The 19666-nt window shown below is 42.4% G+C and overlaps 1 protein-coding gene across 2 annotated transcripts in view; it reads right to left on the minus strand.

The window, feature by feature from the left end:
• odad2 (outer dynein arm docking complex subunit 2) overlaps positions 1-19666 on the minus strand; it is a 78674-nt gene that overhangs the window by 40308 nt on the left and 18700 nt on the right. For both annotated transcript variants that reach the window (XM_029626701.2, XM_029626702.2), the window contains exons 8-12: positions 19059-19276; positions 18319-18447; positions 15413-15566; positions 1471-1617; positions 838-1047 (exon numbers count right to left, since the gene is read on the minus strand). In XM_029626701.2, the coding sequence (XP_029482561.2) occupies positions 838-1047; positions 1471-1617; positions 15413-15566; positions 18319-18447; positions 19059-19276 (858 nt within the window). The remainder of the gene's footprint in view (positions 1-837; positions 1048-1470; positions 1618-15412; positions 15567-18318; positions 18448-19058; positions 19277-19666) is intronic.

Raw genomic sequence — 19666 nt, forward strand, 5'->3', positions numbered from 1 at the left:
TTAAATCATATTACTATGTGAGCGGACAGAATAAAAAAAACAGAGATTCAGAATGTGGAAAAAGAGCAGGTCTGCGTGTTGATGTTACAGTGTTGAAATCCCAGAGTGACCCTTTATGAGCATCGGTCTGTGTGTCAGGGCTGTGTTAAAGCCATAGTTCCTGCACGGCCACTGAGACAGAGCAGGCAAAGCTATTACACATGTTATGCAGTTCAAAGGTGGTCTCAGTCTGTAGTTCAGCGTGAAATTAATCTCTCCACTGCAATGACTGCAATGAGCACATCCGATTTGGTGCTCGAGGATAAATATACAAGGCCCACAGGCTTTAATCACAGGTCGCTCTGTCAATAAACATCAACTCAGATCCAAGGATGTCAAAGGACATTCTATCCGTTTCCCCCCCAATGACTTTGATGTTTTGTAACATAAAACTAGGGGAAAGGTGGGTGAGGGTGGCATGTATCACGGAACCCAGTGTATGGAAACTGGAGGTACTTAGAAGAGCCAGTGCTGTGAAGAGCTGTGTGTTGCTGGGCTGTGTTCTGTAGAGGGGAGCCATGATTTGACTATATTGGACTATAATGCCTAAGGTTCTGCTTTGCTATAGCATGTGACTCCAAATGGGCTCTGTGGAGGGTCAGTTAGAGCGTGCTGCAGGGAACATCAGCAGGGCTGTGGGTTCATTTCCTGCACGGAATACATTCCCATATATTTATGTGTCACTGTCAATGTTTTGGATCAAAGCGTCTGTCTAAATAACATTAGCATTATGTTCCCTTATGCAAGGCTATGCGCTGCTGTGCTACAGCACAGTATATATCTTCCCACTAGACTCACCAGTCTCTTGATCCCTCCGTGCTGTCTGACTGTCCTTCTGGCCCGTCTGAACTTGGCCACGTTGGCGATGGTCTCTGCGGCAAGGTATTTTAGGTCCTTGTCTGGGGAGTCCAAGATCTTCACCATGGTCTGCAGGCCCCCCAGGTCAGCGATGGCCCGGCGGATCTGAGAGTTACGGCTGATCTCCTTCAGAATCTTCAGAGAGCCAATCTAAACCATGCACGAAGACGGTAAGTCCACAGAGTACATCTCGCTAAATCTCCTTAGCGGGTAAAAAACGTTGGCTTGTATGAAGAAAAACTGCAAAGCCAATGTCAACAACATGGGCTAAACATCCATCAACAAGAGCACAAATAAAGAGGATTAGGTAAACCCCCAAAACGTGACCCCTAAAAATAGACAGCAGCTTCTAAAGAGTCTCAATATCAAGGCATGCTGTATAAAAAGCGCCCACACATCTCATTAGGTCTATTGAAGTCGAATTGCTTCCCTGTGTCTTTAAAGGACCTCCAGTCAGTACTCTGGGTATCTGAAACACTAGGCTGGCACACACAGCACAGGGGCAGCTCTGCCCCCCCCCCACGGGCATCCAGGTCCGCTTGGCAGGGAGCAGGGACTGGGAGGGCTACTCACTTTGCATTTGATTTCTTCTGTATCCAGCAAGTTAATGAGGACTTCAAGGCCACCTACATCCCGGATGGCCAGTTGGCACGTCTCCTGGGCTAAATTAAAGTCCCTCATGGAGCACAGAGCAATCACAGTGGCCGTCTGGTTGCCTCCCTGAAATGAGAATGAAAACACGGCACCAATGAATAAAACGGCAGAGAAAATAATTAAAGAGACATTGAGAAAAATGAGGACACAGCGTCTCCCCTCCTTCCCTCTACTGATATCTCTCTTTAACCATGCCTGCTGGGGTTATTTTGTGACAGTTAAACACCGGTGGAGAGGAATGATCTGATATGGAATGGCATTAACTCGGACTCAAGATGCCTGTGGCCAGAAACCATAGACAATGACCCAAGTTGAAGATAAAAGAGAAAAATTAGCATTGAAATGTTGATTGAACATAATAATGAGTAAGCATTTCAAAAGACTCTCTGTTATGACAGTTGCTATACACACATAAAATAACTCAAAGCTTGTTTCTACCCAATTAGCTACTTAGTAACTACTACTAAGCAAACAAGTGGTTTGGGAGTAAAAAAAAAATATCTTCTTTGATTTCACTTCAAGTGCCTCAATATATAGGAAGAGGATATTGAGCCAATTTGGGTTTATTGCCTCTTGAGTGCAAAGTGTGCAAAACAATGTAAAGATGTAAAACATGTGACTGGGGCCATTCTCTGACCTATATAATGATAGGTGATTGGGTTGACAGTGTTGGAAACATAACCAAACAATTTAGTTGAGATTGAGTGTGGCATTACACGCATAAAGAAGGAAGTTGGCGGAAGGTAGATACAACAATTGCAATTCTCAGACACAGTCTTCTTCCTGCAGTGTACCTTCTGTTGATGTGAAATATACTGAATAAAATGCAAACACAACATGTAAAGTGTTGATCAGATGTTTCATTAGCTGATCACTGAAATGTTCCATACACACAACAAGCTTATTTCTCCAAAATGTTGTGTACACATTTGTTTACATCCTTGTTAGTGAGCATTTCTCCTTTGCCAAAATAATCCATCCACCTGACAGGTGTGGCATATCAATAAGCTGATTAAACAGCGTGATCATTACACAGTTGCACCTTGTGCTGGGGACAATAAAAGGCCATTCTGAAATGTTTTGTCACACAACACAAAGCCACAGATGTCTCAAGTTTTGAGAGGGTGTGCAATTGCCATGGTGACTTGTAGGAATGTCCACCAGAGCTGTTGCCAGATAATTAAATTTTCATTTCTCTATTATAAGCCGGATCCAACGTTGTTTTAGAGAATTGCACAACCAGCCTCACAACTGCAGACCACGTGTAACCACGCCAACCCAGGAGCTCCACATCCGGCTTCTTCACCACAGACCACGTGTAACCACGCCAGCCCAGGAGCTCCACATCCGGCTTCTTCAACTGCGGGATCATCTGAGACCAGCCACCCGGACAGCTGATGAAACTGAGGAGTATTTCTGTCTGTAATAAAGCCCTTTTGTGGAGAAAAACACATTCGGATTGGCTGGGCCTGGCTCCCAAGTGGCTGCGCCCCTGCCCAGTCATGTGAAATCCATAGATCAGGGCATAATGAATTGATTTCAATTGACTGATTTCCTTATATGAACTGTAACTCAGTAAAATCATTGAAATTGTTGCATGTCGCATTTATATTTGTGTTCAGTATAGCTTAGACAGAACAAAACCCTCTGATTCCAGATTGAAACAACAGTTCATCGCAGTAGGTAGAAAATACGCTGGATGTAAGCTGGATGTGTTGCATGACTTTGAAATGTGACACGGCACCCTAAAGTCAAAATCTCCTGGCAAGTGAACAATCCAAATCTTATTGTTTCATTTTCTTTCTTTCTGTTCTTCTTTTAAATGAACCACAGATAGACGTGGAGATCAGTGAGTTCTTAGGGCACTACTGCAAAGCTGCTTTATTAGTTGCATACTTCACAAACATCTCCGACTCAGGACCATCCCAGGCAGATTACTCTGCCCACGCAGAGGAGACTCAAATCTCTTATGTAATGAACGCACTAACGTGAGATAGAAGAGCTATTTAAAAGGGGGGGGAGACGACTATGGATAACAGTAAGTTCTACGCAGTTCATGTTATGGGAGTACAGTTACAATCACTGTATCTGGGAGAACCGTGATATGAAGGAGTTCCCAAATAGAGGTAGCCTGAAACACTGTTGTGAGCGGGATAATGGACACATGTGTTCCCCATATTATGACGTTGGCCTAAATGTGAACCTTTTGTCTATTAACAGCAGTGGATCTACTGCTTATGTAGTCTCCACCACCCCTTCTCACTCTTCAAAGGATTCAGTGGGGCTAGGATCCTACCTTGTAAAAACAAAACGCTATGTTTAGAACTGATACCAGAGAGAAAATATCATATGCTTCCAGTTTTGTTAGCTTTGGTCTAGAAGTATTGTAGACATTCTTTAAAACATTGACAACATCTGACAATCTGTTAAGATGGATGTCTCTGACTCTCATCCAGCTAGCATGATAGGGGCAGATGTGCAGGCAGAGGGGGCAGATAGCCTACAACCCAGCAACTGTCTGTCAAATGGCACACAATTCCCTATGTAGTACACTACCCTATGGGCCCTGGTCAAAAGTAGTGCACTATAAAGAGAATAGGGTACTATTTGGAAAGCAACCTCTGTCTGCATCTAAAGACTACAGCTTATGAAAGACACATGAATAAACTGTAAACATAACCAATGACTAGGGTTTACATAACATGATGAGGACATTTTTCGACAGTATTTATGCGACTTTGGGGCATTTGTGATTCGCCACAGAAAATAAACAATACTTCATAGATTTACACTTGTCACAATAGAGGGGGATAACAAGGAAGACTGCAGAGGTTAGGCTGCTATGTGTTTTGTTTATAGTAGTTTAAACCCAGGTGAACACGTCTGCTCCAAAACTGGGGAGGGACTCACTGCTCAATACATTTCACTACCAGCGGGATTTGGCAATAAGGATAGAGATGACTAAATGTCCTCGTAAATTATATCCAGAGGAAAAATATCTTTAAATATTTCACATTACAAAGTAGGGAAAGAATGAAGGGAATTCAGTATTCATAAATACAGTATATACTCTCGTGATCTGGTGAATGCAGTCAAATACCAATATTAACATAGCAAAAAAAAGAAACGTCCTCTCACTGTCAACTGCGTTTATTTTCAGCAAACTTAACATGTGTAAATATTTGTATGAACATAACAAGATTCAACAACTGAGATGTAAACTGAACAAGTTCCACAGACATGTGACTAACAGTAATGGAATAATGTGTCCCTGAACAAAGGGGGGGGGGTCAAAATCAAAAGTAACAGTCAGTATCTGGTGTGGCCACCAGCTGCATTAAGTACTGCAGTGCATCTCATCCTCATGGACTGCAGCAGATTTGCCAGTTCTTGCTGTGAGATGTTACCCCACTCTTCCACCAAGGCACCTGCAAGTTCCTGGATATTTCTGGGGGAGAATGGCCCTAGCCCTCACCCTCCGATCCAACAGGTCCCAGGGATTGGGATCCGGGCTCTTAGCTGGCCATAGCAGAACACTGACATTCCTGTCTTGCAGGAAATCACGCACAAAATGAGCAGTATCGCTGGTTGCATTGTCATGCTGGAGGGTCATGTCAGGATGAGCCTGCAGGAAGGGTACCACATGAGGGAGGAAGATGTCTTCCCTGTAAGGCACAGCGTTGAGATTGCCTGCAATGACAACAAGCTCAGTCCGATGATGCTGTGACACACTGCCCCAGACCATGAGGAACCCTCCACCTCCAAATCGATCCCGCTCCGATCATGACACAAGGTGAGACCTAGATGCAGACACATGAGGCAGATGGTTGAAGTCTTACAATGTTTATTAATCCAAAAGGAGTAGGCAAGAGAATGGTCGTGGTCAAGGCAAAAGGTCAAAACCAGAACAGAGTGGCAGACAGGCTCGTGGTCAAGGCAGGCAGAATGGTCAGCCAGGCGAGTACAGAGTCCAGAACAGGCAAGGGTCAAAACTGGGTGGACTAGAAAAAGGAGAATGCAAAAAAGCAGGAGAACGGGAAGAACACTGGTTGACTTGAAAAAACAAACAAGAAGAACTGGCAGAGAGACAGGAAACACAGGGATAAATACACCGGGGAAAATCAGCGACACCTGGAGGGGGTGGAGACAATCACAAGGACAGGTGAAACAGATCAGGGCGTGACAGTTCCGGAGTACAGGCCTCCGTGTAAAGCTCATTCCTTCGACGATTAATGCAAATCCGACCATCACCCCTGGTGAGACAAAACCGTGACTCGTCAATAAAGAGCACTTTTTGCCAGTCCTGTCTGGTCCAGCGACGGTAGGTTTGTGCACATAGGCGACGTTGTTGCCAGTGATGTCTGGTGAGGACTTGCCTTACAACAGGCCTACAAGCCCTCAGTCCAGCCTCTTTCAGCCTATTGCTGACAGTCTGAGCACTGATGGAGGAGGGATTGTGCGTTCCTCGTGTAACTCGGGCAGTTGTTGTTGCCATCCTGTACATGTCCCACAGGTGTGATGTTCGGATGTACCGATCCTGTGCAGGTGTTGTTACACGTGGTCTGCCACTGTGAGGATGATCAGCTGTCCGCCCTGTCTCCCTGTAGCGCTGTCTTCGGAGTCTCACAGTATGGACAATTGCAATTTATTTCCCTGGCTGCAGATGAGCAGGGATCCTGGGCATCTTTCTTTTGGTGTTTTTCAGAGTCAGAAGAAAGGCCTCTTTGGTGTCCTAGGTTTTCAGAACTGTGACCTTAATTGCCGACCATCTGTAAACTGTTAGTGTCTTAACGACCGATCCACAGGTGCATGTTCATTAATTGTTTACGGTTCATTGAACCAGCATGGAAAACAGTGTTTAAACCCTTCACAATGAAGATGTGTGAAGTTATTTGGATTTTTACAAATTACCTTTGAAAGACAGGGTCCTGAAAAAGGGATATTTATTTTTTTAGCTGAGTTTATAAAACAAGCATTTCTTATGGTCCATTAATTCAGACACATACATTAAAAACTGAGCAAGTGCAACAGGTACTAAGTAAGCCCTGGGAAGTAGACATCGCATAAAGGGAATTTACGTGTTAAGGTCGCTCTGGAATTCACACCAGACATGCAGCGCTGGATGATCATCATTAATCAACAACTCAATGGTCCTTCCTCAGGTAAATTATAGAGACCATTGTATAAAAGATGTATCTACTAATCAAATACCATTATGGGACTCAAACTGTTTTACAACCAATTAAAAAACTATCATGGATACAATTTAATTAAAGGAGTTAACCTGATATCACCTATTAAAATAAAGTCTGCTTTTGTCTCCCCATTGTTTAGACTTCCTCACCACCAGAAATGTCTGAAACCACTGCTTGATACAACTAATTGCAAACAGCAAGGTAATGACCTGTGTGTGTGTGTGTGTGTGTGTGTGTGTGTGTGTGTGTGTGTGTGTGTGTGTGTGTGTTTGTGCCACAGAGCTGGATCTATGACATGTGGGGTGGAGCCACTATCTGTGATCCTACTGCCTGTGATCCTATCTGTGATCCTACTGCCTGTGATCCTACTGCCTGTGTTCCTACTGCCTGTGTTCCTACTGCCTGTGATCCTACTGCCTGTGATCCTACTGCCTGTGATCCTACTGTCTGTGTTCCTACTGCCTGTGTTCCTACTGTCTGTGTTCCTACTGCCTGTGATCCTACTGCCTGTGATCCTACTGCCTGTGATCCTACTGTCTGTGTTCCTACTGCCTGTGTTCCTACTGCCTGTGTTCCTACTGCCTGTGATCCTACTGCCTGTGATCCTACTGCCTGTGATCCTACTGCCTGTGATCCTACTGCCTGTGTTCCTACTGCCTGTGATCCTACTGCCTGTGATCCTACTGCCTGTGATCCTACTGCCTGTGATCCTACTGCCTGTGTTCCTACTGCCTGTGTTCCTACTGCCTGTGATCCTACTGCCTGTGATCCTACTGTCTGTGATCCTACTGCCTGTGATCCTACTGCCTGTGTTCCTACTGCCTGTGTTCCTACTGCCTGTGTTCCTACTGTCTGTGTTCCTACTGTCTGTGTTCCTACTGCCTGTGTTCCTACTGCCTGTGATCCTACTGCCTGTGATCCTACTGCCTGTGATCCTACTGCCTGTGTTCCTACTGTCTGTGTTCCTACTGCCTGTGTTCCTACTGCCTGTGATCCTACTGCCTGTGATCCTACTGTCTGTGATCCTACTGCCTGTGATCCTACTGCCTGTGATCCTACTGCCTGTGATCCTACTGCCTGTGTTCCTACTGCCTGTGATCCTACTGCCTGTGATCCTACTGCCTGTGATCCTACTGCCTGTGTTCCTACTGCCTGTGTTCCTACTGCCTGTGATCCTACTGCCTGTGTTCCTACTGCCTGTGTTCTTACTGTCTGTGTTCCTACTGCCTGTGTTCCTACTGCCTGTGTTCCTACTGCCTGTGATCCTACTGCCTGTGATCCTACTGCCTGTGATCCTACTGCCTGTGTTCTTACTGTCTGTGATCCTACTGTCTGTGTTCCTACTGTCTGTGTTCCTACTGCCTGTGTTCCTACTGTCTGTCCTCCTCGACCTCAGTCGGTGCAAGAAAGAATCAACCAGCTTGGCTGAGGCCACATCCCGGAGGATTCATGTGGTTTATACTATTCTGTCGTTTCTGAAGCAGACTAGCCATGTAGGGTACAGATGAAGAAAATGTAGCCATCTACTGCCAAGTCCATTATGGGTAGGGAATAGGGAAAGAATGATTGGTGGTTCTCTCTTACTTCACATTGGACATAGGATCATGTATAAAATCAAATGTTGAGCATATGACTGGCCCTGCTGTCTTGTAGCGGCTAGTGAAATAATACAGTTTTGTCAGGCGTCCAAACGTTTTGTGGTATTTTCTGTCACTAAAAAGTTGTTTAATTTAAAAAGTATGGAAATAGGTACAGACTTTCATAGTGAAAATGACTTTGTCTGGTGCAAAAGTAGCCCACTTAATTTCTATGGGTTTCCAAAATAATGGTTCAAACTGATGTGTGTTGTATTTATATTTTCCCTTTTAGTCCGAGGCTTATTATCAACCATCATTCTTTTCCCTGGTAGTTAATTAAGAAACTATTTCTGAAAATGTCTTTATATAACATGTTAACAGAGCTGAATACTCTGTTCAAAGCTCCGAAACACCTAATTCATTGGAAATAATGCTTCACTTGTAGAAATGAAGTTAATGTGAGTGTAGAGACTGACCCTGGCTCTTTTGTATGGCAGGAGAACTTATGGGGTCTGTAGTTCTGCTACTGACCAGCAGAGGGTGGACAACCTCAACCAGGGTTAAACAAAGTGTCATCATCGTATCGTGGATGGACGTGGGGAGCACTCTAGACGCTTAAGTAAATCATGACACCTACTTACATCACCGTCCTCTTTGCGATATCTTACATTTTACTTGGAAATTAATATACATAATAATTCTATTGTTTATTATAAAATGCTTGCAATCAGTTACTTTTCCTCAGGACATAAAACAAAATATACTGTAATCTCATTATTATAAGACAATATAAACTAAAGGACATGATCTAATGCTAATATATGAAAATATATATTAGGGACAAATAAGGGATCCTCTAATGTGTTATTATGTGGCAGTAAAATGAAGAAGCCACCTATGCAACAAAAATGATCACATTCTAGCCGTCATTGTAAACACTTACACAATAGACAACCTTTGAGTGTGGTTTGCTAAGTAACAAACATGTTAATAAATTTGTCACCTAAATATTTTTTGCTAATCATCACTTAACCTCTTAAACCACTTATCGCCAATGCTTTATCAAAAAAAAGCAGAGCACAAATTAGGGTAATTGGTAGCAGCTATGGCGACAGCATATTATATGAAACTGTTAAGTTGCCATGTATCTAATTCTAGTAAATGAGGCAGTTTGGCTTCAGCTTGTGGTTACCTACAGTGCATATTGATGGCAATTACTTGGTATGGAAACTTTACTGTATGCTCTTCAATCTGAGAGACCGCTACCATATAGGGAAATGTATTTATAATATTACTTTTTACACCTTTGTACGGACTCGGGAGAGGCGAAGGTTGAGAGCCATGCGTCCTCTGAAACACGACCCCGCCAAGTCGCACTGCTTCCTGACACACTGCTTGCTTAACCCTGAAGCCAGCCACACCAATGTGTCAGAGGAAACACCGTACAGCTGGCGACCATAGTCAGCATGCATGCGCCCCGAAAGGACATCCCCGGCCGGCCAAGCCCTCCCCTAACCCGGACGCCGCTGGGCTAATTGTGCGCAGCCTCACGGGTCTCCCGGTCGCAGCCGGCTGGAATACAGGGTCTGTAGTGATGCCTCTAGCACTGGTGTAGATTTCTGTAACAGTTAGCTTAGCTGTGTAATATTGACATAAGCTCAGAAACACTTGTTTCAAAAAATGATTCTGTTCTATCAGTTTCTGTGCTGATCAGTGGGTAGTTGATTACCTCTGTCAAATGAATATGTTTAAAGTGATTAAAGATTAAAGTGTGTATTTGTATTTATTTTTGCAATAAAGATGGTGACGCTTCAACAATTAACATTTACAATAGGCCTATTTATAAAAACACATACAGCCTAATGATATACAGTATTATTTTAATAGCAGGATCCTGTGCATTCCATTATTCCACTGAAGTGTATGAATTAGGCAGTTTGAGAAGGTTTGAATCCTAAGCAACCTGCATACAAAATGTTTGAAGTAATAGACCAACATAGCTACTGTAGTAGGTCAAAGCTGTGTGCTGGACAACCTTGGTCGAGCATGAGTTCAGTAGGCATTGTGGTGTCAATTTCCTTTCTTTTTCAGCTTCAGACCAATGCCTACTCTTCACTTCATTTCCAAGGTTTTCATATCGGAAGGTGATTATACAACATAACACAGCAATACAGTCAAGTAAAAATACACCATAACGGAAAATGGCAACAGAAATGTAGTTATTAGTATTTATTTAATATTCACAGCAAAATAATCAACATGTAGCCTACCCATTAACAATTTACTGTACATACATTATTGACTGTCACTTTAGGTGGCTCGGAGAGCAATGCATGAAGTGGCACAAATTGCTCTGTGTTCTGCGCCAGCAGAGGGCCTGTGCTACTTCTCTCCCTGACATCCTAGTTATACATCTTGGTGGAGACGACTTGGGACACACCAAAGGGACGGCACTGGTGCGGCTGATGTGCGGATTTAGAGGTGGTCATCCGAATGTTTCCCGGGACAGCGGTGGTCTTCTCTGATATCGCACAGCGGAGGAGCTGGATGTTCCAGTGGGACCAGAAGTTAACCAAATGCAGAGAGTGGGCCCAGCACGATAAACATTTCAGGGAACACAATCCACCACCCAGCCATAAAGCAGTGTGTTCCTGGGATGTACCATAGGGGTTGGAGTGCATCTGACGGATGAGGGCAACAACGTATTCCTTGAGAGTTGGTCTCTCCAGTATCCACCGTTCTCTCCTCCGTAGTAGCAAGATGGAGTAGGGTGCAATTGCGGCCCGCAATTCAGGGTGGTCCTACATGTGGTCATTCCTTCATCTGCAGGAACCTCTCTTTATACTTCTTGTGGTCCATTTTTTTGAAAAGCTAGGACTCCGGTACACAGGCGAGAGCGCTCCAGGACAGTAGGTGGCAGTAACGTGCCATAACGTTGGAGGCCAACAGCCGATAAACCCCACAGAAGAAGAGGTGGGGGTGACAACATAGGTAGCTAGCTAGCTAGGGACAACGGTAGACAGTGTCCATCCCCAAAAGTCAGGCACTATTTTTCTGCAGTTCTACTAGTTAGCAAGCTAGGACTCAGCAGGCGGGCTAGGTAGCTAGCCCGGTAGACAGTGTATTTCGCGCTCCCCTCCTGTTGTGCACTGTTTCAGAAGGTCTGTTAACGATGGCAAGGGCAGGTTTTCTGCAGGTGGGAGTGAAGGACACTGTGTGCTAGCTAGTTACCTAGCTAGATAGGAGGACTCGCATAGCAGGCGGGAGGCAACACCAGGTCGCTATGCAGGAACCAATGGGATGTTCGAATGGAACAAGCCGCAGTCGTAAGCACCACAGCCCCTGTCCATTGCCATTCAACGATGCTCTTTTAAGAGCAACCTAATCATTGAAAATAAGCACACACCATACGTGTGTGGGGCGGTGTGTGTCGGGACTGGGAGGGGGGTGTCAACACTATACATGAAAGAGAATGCTAAAAATGTCTCCTCAAAGAGGAGCGAACCCAGGGCCTTCAGATCTCATGGCGGTGATGGTAACGCTTACGCAACAAACCCTGTCATTAATGCATTATCTTGACACTATTTAAATGGACAGTTTGGTGAGGACAGGAAGCTTTTGTTGTTGTTCATTCACTCGGGACTGATTGAACATTTATTTATCTTACTTGGTTAAAGTTTTTTTTGTCTAAAACAGCCTCCCCCTTTTTCCTCCAAACATAACGAAGGTCATTAAGGCCAAACAGTTCTATTTTTGTTTTATCAGGGTTTTCATATCGGAAGATGATTACACAACATATTTATTTGTCCCCATGTGCAGTTGCAAACCGTAGTCATGGTGTTTATACTTGCGTATTATTGTTTGTACAGATGAACGTTGTACCTTCAGGCATTTGGAAATTGCTCCCAAGTCCACAGACTTGTGGAGATCTAAAAAAAGAAATCTGAGGTCTTGGATGATTTCTTTTGATTTTCCCATGATGTCAAGCAAAGAGGCAGTGAGTTTGAAGGTAGGCCTTGAAATACATCCACAGGTACACCTCCAATTGACTCGAATGATGTCAATTAGCCTATCAGAAGCTTCTAAAGCCATGACATCCTTTTCTGGAATTTTCCAAGCTGTTTAAAGGCACAGTCAACTTAGTGTATGTAAACTTCTGACCCACTGGAATTGTGATACAGTGAATTGCACAAAGTAGATGTCCTAACCGACTTGCCAAAACTATAGTTTGTTAAGAAACGTGTGGAGTGGTTGAAAAACGAGTTTTAACGACTCCAACCTAAGTGTATGTAAACTTCCGACTTCAACTGTACACTCTACTCCACACACACAAGTCTCATCTAAAGTGTTTAAGTCATTGTGGCAAAAGCAACATGTTAACATCATTATAACATCATTGCAGCGAGCAAAAACACAACTTATTATATGGCATACTGTATGTGTATTCATCGGCACACATATATACATATTAGTATACATATTAGCACGTTCCATAAGACCTTCTAAACGCATGCAATGTCGGCACACATATTAGCACTCTGGCTAAATATCCTTAGATAAATAACCATTAAAACGCAACACAGATCATTCATGTGTTACTTTATGAAAGTCTCAATCTTCCTGAAGTACAAATGTCTGTCTATACCGCTGAAAAGACGAAGAAAAAAACTGTTCTTACTCCTAAAATAAAACAGATATTTAACTTGGCTCTGGATTACATTTAGCTTCTGATGGTAATGATATTATAAAATGACTACTGGACAAACCCCATAAATAACTCCAGTGTGTGGTTCCCAGACAGATATAATACTGCCTGGGAAGTACAGGTTTACAAATGCATATTGTTGAAGGCACAAAGTATCACTACGAATTCACTTCAATCCCACTGAAAAGTATAACGTATACAAACAAAATGAAATTTGAAAGTTCTCTCATATTCTTTCTATATCATTTACATTTTAAATCCTTTTTTGGAAAAGAGAGTAACTGCTGCTTTCCTAAGAGGGAATTTTCATTAATTATCTGATGTTTTGTTAAGCTAAAAATATCTACCTGGAACTGAACTTTGCATGAATGTTTCATTTAGAGAACCACCGATTGCCCTATGAATGATCTTATTAGGGGGTACCGATTGCAGTAAAGTATATAAAAACACGGACAGAGCCAAATACTGTACCACAGCTAAGTTTCTGCTAATATTTAATATGCCTAGATCATAGAGGTACAAAAGAAAGTAATTCATATTGAATTATTATACCGTAAATCAATTTAATTTGTATAAAAATATATATTTATCACACATTTATTTATTTTTTATTTACTACATTTGAAATGGCCGATTCATAGCTGAGAGAAGCTACCTTAGGTCATGATTACCATTAATGTATAGGGGCCAGATATGCAATGAATGACTAACCACAATATCATATGATTGCAGTTACATCATGTCATGGGCCTAAACGGTATCTATCCAAATAAACTGACCGGTAACCACAGAGTGAGAGAAGGGAGAAATCCTTTCAAATCAGGCAGTAGATGGAGGTATTTCCAGTCAATCTGGGTCACTGGAGTTTTTGGTCCTTTTGTGTTTTGACACATTAATATTCACCATATGCACTGTCAGACCTTTCAGAGGCGCGTTTCATTTATGCTCTGTGGTGTGGGCAAACAGCGTGTCCAGCTGCTGCGTTTAGACAGCTCTCTTCTATCTCCTAAGCGTTGGCTCGCACATGCACCCAAACAGGCCTAGTGTGTCAGAAACAGGAATTCCACAGACCCAGGCCAACCACTTCAATAAACATCCTACTACAAAGCAGGCGCTTTAAAACAGGAGCATCTTATACAATGTATTCAGATCCCTTGGATTTCTTCACATTTTATTGTGTTACAAAGTGGGATTTAATTGTCATTTTTGGTCAACAATCTACACAAAATACTCCGTAATGTCAAAGTGGAGGAAAATTTGAACATTTGTTTTTTTAATAGAAATTAAATAACTAAAATATAGTCATTGCATAAGTATTCCGCTCCCTGAGTCAATACATGTAAGAAACACCTTTGGCAGCAACTAAAGCTGTCTTCTTGGGTAAGTCTCTAAGAGCTTTGCACACCTGAATTGTGCAATATTTTCCCAAATTCTTCAAGCTCTGTCATGATGTTGGGGATAATGGCTAGACAGCAATTTTCAAGGCTTGCGATAGATTTTCAAGCAGATTTAAGTCAATACTGTAACTTGGCCACTCAGGAACATTCACTCTTCTTGGTAAGCAACTCCAGTGTAGGTTATTGTCCTGCTGAAATATGGATTCCTCTCCCAGTCTCGGGGCTAAAGCAGACTGAATCTGGCTTTCGAAAAGCTCCCCGGTCTTTGTACAGTAGTTGAATCTGTGCTTGAAAATCAACACTTGACTGAGGGACCTTACATATGTTGTATGTAGAGGGGACAGAGGAAGGGGTAGTCATTAAAAAATAATGTCAACCCCTATCATTTCTCACAGAGTGAGTCCATTATTATGTGATTTGTTAAACTACATTTAGGCTTGCCTAAACAAATTGGCTGAATACTTATGCAACAACTATATTTTAGTTATGAATGTATTTATCCACCCCCCAAAAATATTGTTTTCTTCCACTTTGACATTACAGAATATTTATTTTGTAACAATAAAATGTGAGGAAATCCAAGGGGTCTGAATACTTTTGCAATGCAATGCATATTTTTTCCAACGTCAGTTTGTCGACAATGACATAAAATGTACGCAAAGCAGGCATGTGGAATTATGTTAAGGTGATAACATTATGTTTCTCTCAGGTGACATTAGCACTATTGTGACTATTACAATACAACAGACACAGAGAAATACCTTAAAGGCATTACTACTTTTTAGACAATTGAAAAAATATTGACTCAACTCCTCATAAAAAATTCCTGTACGGATCACAGGAAAATAACCTGGATTTTTTTCCCTGTCTGTTGTGGACTGCTGGCCTGCTAGAATAGTACATGTTTTCGAAACAGAATAACTTATTTTCAGTCAAATACCCAAAGCAGAGGAGGGCTGGGCCTCTACAGGCTTTACTGTACTGTACCTTGAGGTACTTGACCAGTTTCTGGATCTGCCAGTACTCTGAGGGCAGGTCTGTGTTACTCTCCGTGCGGCGCTCTGGCTGCTCCTCATCCTCCTCACTCTCCGATGAACTCTCACTGAAGTCATCGGCGCCACCAGCTCCTCCCGGGGTCTTACTGAGGAGCAGGACCCAGCAGGAGATAACAATCAACATCTAGGCTGTGTGTTCTAACACAAGAAGAGTTTCAATGTCGGCATGTGATAACAAAATATGAAGGATTTACTTTTGTAATTTAAAATAACTGAAAGGTTATTCTATACAACAAGCTAAAATCACTATCTAGACCTAGTGTGTGTAATAACTATACAAGGACTGGATGGTCTTCAGAAATAGATGGGAGCGGTTGAGGGTAGCAGAAAGGTTAGGTGTAAAAACAAACAAAAGATAACTCTTGTAAAATAGATTGTGTCCCTAAAATGTATATACTATGTATAAGGTGGTAGGGTTAGTAGAAAACAATAAAGGAAAATATATTTTTAAAAGATCTGTGTATATCGCTGCAGAATGCCGTAGTAGCCATGCTGGTTAAGTGTGCCTTGAATTCTAAATAAATCAAAGACAGTGTCACCAGCAAAGCAACCCCACACCATCACACCTCCTCCACCATGCTTCACGGTGGGAACCACACATGTGGAGTTCATCCGTTCACCTACTCTGCGTCTCACAAAGACAGTGCTTGGAACCCAAAATCTCAAAGTTGGACTCATCAGACCAAAGGACAGATTTCCACTGGTCTAATGTCCATTGCTCGTGTTTCTTGGCCCAAGCAAGCCTCTTCTTCTTATTGGTGTCCTTTAGTAGTGGTTTCTTTGCAGCAATTCAACCATGAAGACCTGATTCCCGCAGTCTCCTCTGAACAGTTGATGTTGAGATGTGTTATACATTAACTTTCTGAAGCATTTATTTAGGCTGGAATCTGAGGATGGTAACTCTAATGAACTTATCCTCTGCAGCAGAGGTAACTTTGGATCTTCCTTTCCTGTGGCGGTCCTCATGAGAGCCAGTTTTATAATAGTGCTTGATGGTTTTGCGACTGCACTTGAGGAAACTTTAAAAGTTCTTGAAATTTTTTCCACATTGGCATGTCTTAAAGTAATGATGGACTGTTGTTTCTCTTTGCTTATTTGAGCTGTTCTTGCCATAATATGGACTTGGTCTTTTAGGGATATCTTCTGTTTACCACCCCTACCTTGTCACAACACAACTGATTGGCTCAAACGCATTAAGTAGAAAAGAAATTCCACAAATTAACTTTTAACAAAGGCACACCTGTTAATTGAATTGTATTCCATGTGACTATCTCATGAAGCTGGTTGAGAGAATGCCAAGAGTGTGCAAAGCTGTCATCAAGGCAAAGGGAGGCTACTTTGAAGAATCTCAAATATAACTTATCTTTTGATTTGCTTTAACACTTTTTTGGTTACAACATGATTCCATATGTGTTATTTCATAGTGTTGATGTCTTCACTATTATTCTACAATGTAGAAAATACTAAAAAATAAAGAAAAACTCTTAAATGAGTAGGTGTGTCCAAACTTTTGACTGGTACTGTATATATTTACAAAGAAAATATATGGCGATTGGAAATGATGCAGACAATTAAATTGATGGAAGCTACAATTTATATGCAATATTAAAGCTGATCTACCCCCTAAAATAATTAACTATACAAGTACATACACAGGAAGGATTTAAATAACTGTAATGATACACGTAACAATATTTGAGGTTTCTCCATTTAAAATAACGGCAATGTTATTCTATGCAACAAGCACCATTAAAATAAATGGAAGTGTCAGGTTTGAACATCCTCGAGATCTAAGCAGCAGCAACCAGGCATAAAGTGAGAGAGAGGGTCCGAAAGTAATGGGGGAACTGGAGTATTCATCATCATACTACACAGAGCGGGCCTCTCTCTACCGTCGCCTTCCTTCCATACACGCAAACAGAAATGCAGATGGATTTTAAAGTCAGCTGGGCCACTCAAATAAGTGTATCATTAAAACGGCGCACCGCAGAGCAATGAAATTTGGTATACGTTCTAATGGGTCCGCGGGGAGATGGTTCCCATGTACACAGATAGAATTTCCAGAGAAGGCCATTATCAGAGGAAACCAGCCGATACGACCGTTTCCCAGGCAGCGTAGCAGAGCCATGATAAACACTGAACCAAGCCTTAATTAAGCAGTGAAGCACGGTCCCTGTGTCTGCTATCACTACTGTCCATAAGTAATGTCAGTAGGCTCCCTGAGGGAAAGGGGGATACCTAGTCACTTGCACAACTGAATGCATTTAACCCACACCTTCTGAATCAGAGAGGTGTGGGGGGCTGTCTTAATCAACGTCCAGGGGAGCAGTTGTTGTTGGGGGTTCATTTCCTGGCAGAACAGTATATTTTTCACCTTTGCCAGCTCTGGGATATAAACCAGTAAACTTTGGGTTACTGGCCCAACGCTCTTAACCCGCTAGGCTACCTGCCTAGGTCCCCTCCTGTACGTGTACCAAGTTTCACTGGTGCAAGTTGGAAAAAAGCTCATCGGCAGAACAGTGTCTACAGTCGACCCAGTAACTTTACTAGAGGTCCTGTATATACTGGCCTGTCACAATTATGGGGACAGCTGGAAACCTCGCTGCCAGGCGCCAGAGGAAAAACAGGGAAGGTGTACATCAGACCCATACATTATCTTATATAAGAATATTTATAATCCACAGAGAATATCATCCTAGATCAAAAGAGTGTTGCCAATCTTTTCTTTCTGCCAACTCAGCAATCTCCTGTTCTGTCGGCTGCTGCTTTCTCTGCTGTACTGTGGAAGCTCTTTCATTTGTGCAGCGCAGGAAGAGAAATCCCCATCAGGTGGCTTACGTTTTATTAGACGACTGCCGACCAGGTAAGGAGGACACAGAGACATCGGCTTTCTTCTGCATCTTCTCCCGTGCCTCGGAAAACTTTTCACTCACTGCATTCTTTTTCGATTTCTTGTCATCTGCATCACTAAAAAAAAAAATGAAATAAAATAAAAGGCACACATCATTACCCATTTGTCTGTTTTTAAATAGTTATTTATCGTAACATAACATCATCATCTAAGGCATTGAGGGAGAGAAGAGAGACGCAGGGATTTTAGGCTTTCTTAGCCGTTTAAGGCACTTTTATCTGGAGCCAGTTGCCTCTTAAAAATGGGGACACTTATCACAAGGTGCAGCTGCAAATACTCAAACCCCTGCTAGATCTATTTATCAATCAAAGAACATATGCGATAGATCATTTCTCTGAATTTATCCTCCCGCGGGTCTATAATTGAGCTGAGGGGTTCAACACAGTGAACACATCCATTAGCTGGGATCGTCCAGATAATCAGGAATATTTGTGGCCCTCCCTTAAATGTATAAGCCATATAAAACCATATCTTTATAATGTGTGACTGCTGGCATGTGGAGAAGACACAATGAGACAAACACAGCCATCGGAGTGCTTGACTCCAGCATCACTCCCTTCTTACTTAAAAGCTTCAAATCTATTGGAGCAGAAAGTTCCCGCCACGCATATCACATGCATTGCAATATTTCAAGGACATTGTATATCAGGGTGGAATTATCACGTACTCATAGGGAGACGCGAGACCGAGGTTCTTCCATTTCAAAGATGGTTCTAATTTCTTTTTGCCGCCTGGCTTGTTTTGCACAAGCTGTTGTCTCGCCTTCTCATGCACATTCTTTTCCTGATGCTCGTAAGACCTCTGGGGTTGGCCTTGTTCCTCTGCATCAACCAATTCCACATGTTGGACCTTTTGTGTTGGAGGTTCTTCTTGAACGGCAAAATCCTGTTGAGGGGGAAAAAAAGACATGAGGAAATAGGACCTCTCTTAATTTGCACCAAAATGCTAGCAGTGAAATAAATTTGGGTCGTAAAATTATATGGACTTGGGTCGCTAAAAAAGTTCTTCCTCTGAATGATTGTTCTTTTAACAAAGTTTTCGGGCCTATTGTGATTCCTTTAAGTTATAAAGCATATTTTCCATTGTACATCTGATACGTTGCCTCTTTATTCATTTATTTGAGAGACATCACACACTGGTGTCTGAAAGAGTGTCGTTCAGTTCTTCTCAGCCCAAGAAGAACCCTATAAAAAACAAATCAGGGTTATAAGTCTGTATCTGGGACTGTTCATGATAAAAACCGTACTTTCTCATCATTCCAAGCAGCAGAATAAC

Source organism: Oncorhynchus nerka, linkage group LG22, assembly GCF_034236695.1.
Source record: "Oncorhynchus nerka isolate Pitt River linkage group LG22, Oner_Uvic_2.0, whole genome shotgun sequence".
In the NCBI taxonomy this organism is placed as follows: Eukaryota; Metazoa; Chordata; class Actinopteri; order Salmoniformes; family Salmonidae; genus Oncorhynchus; species Oncorhynchus nerka.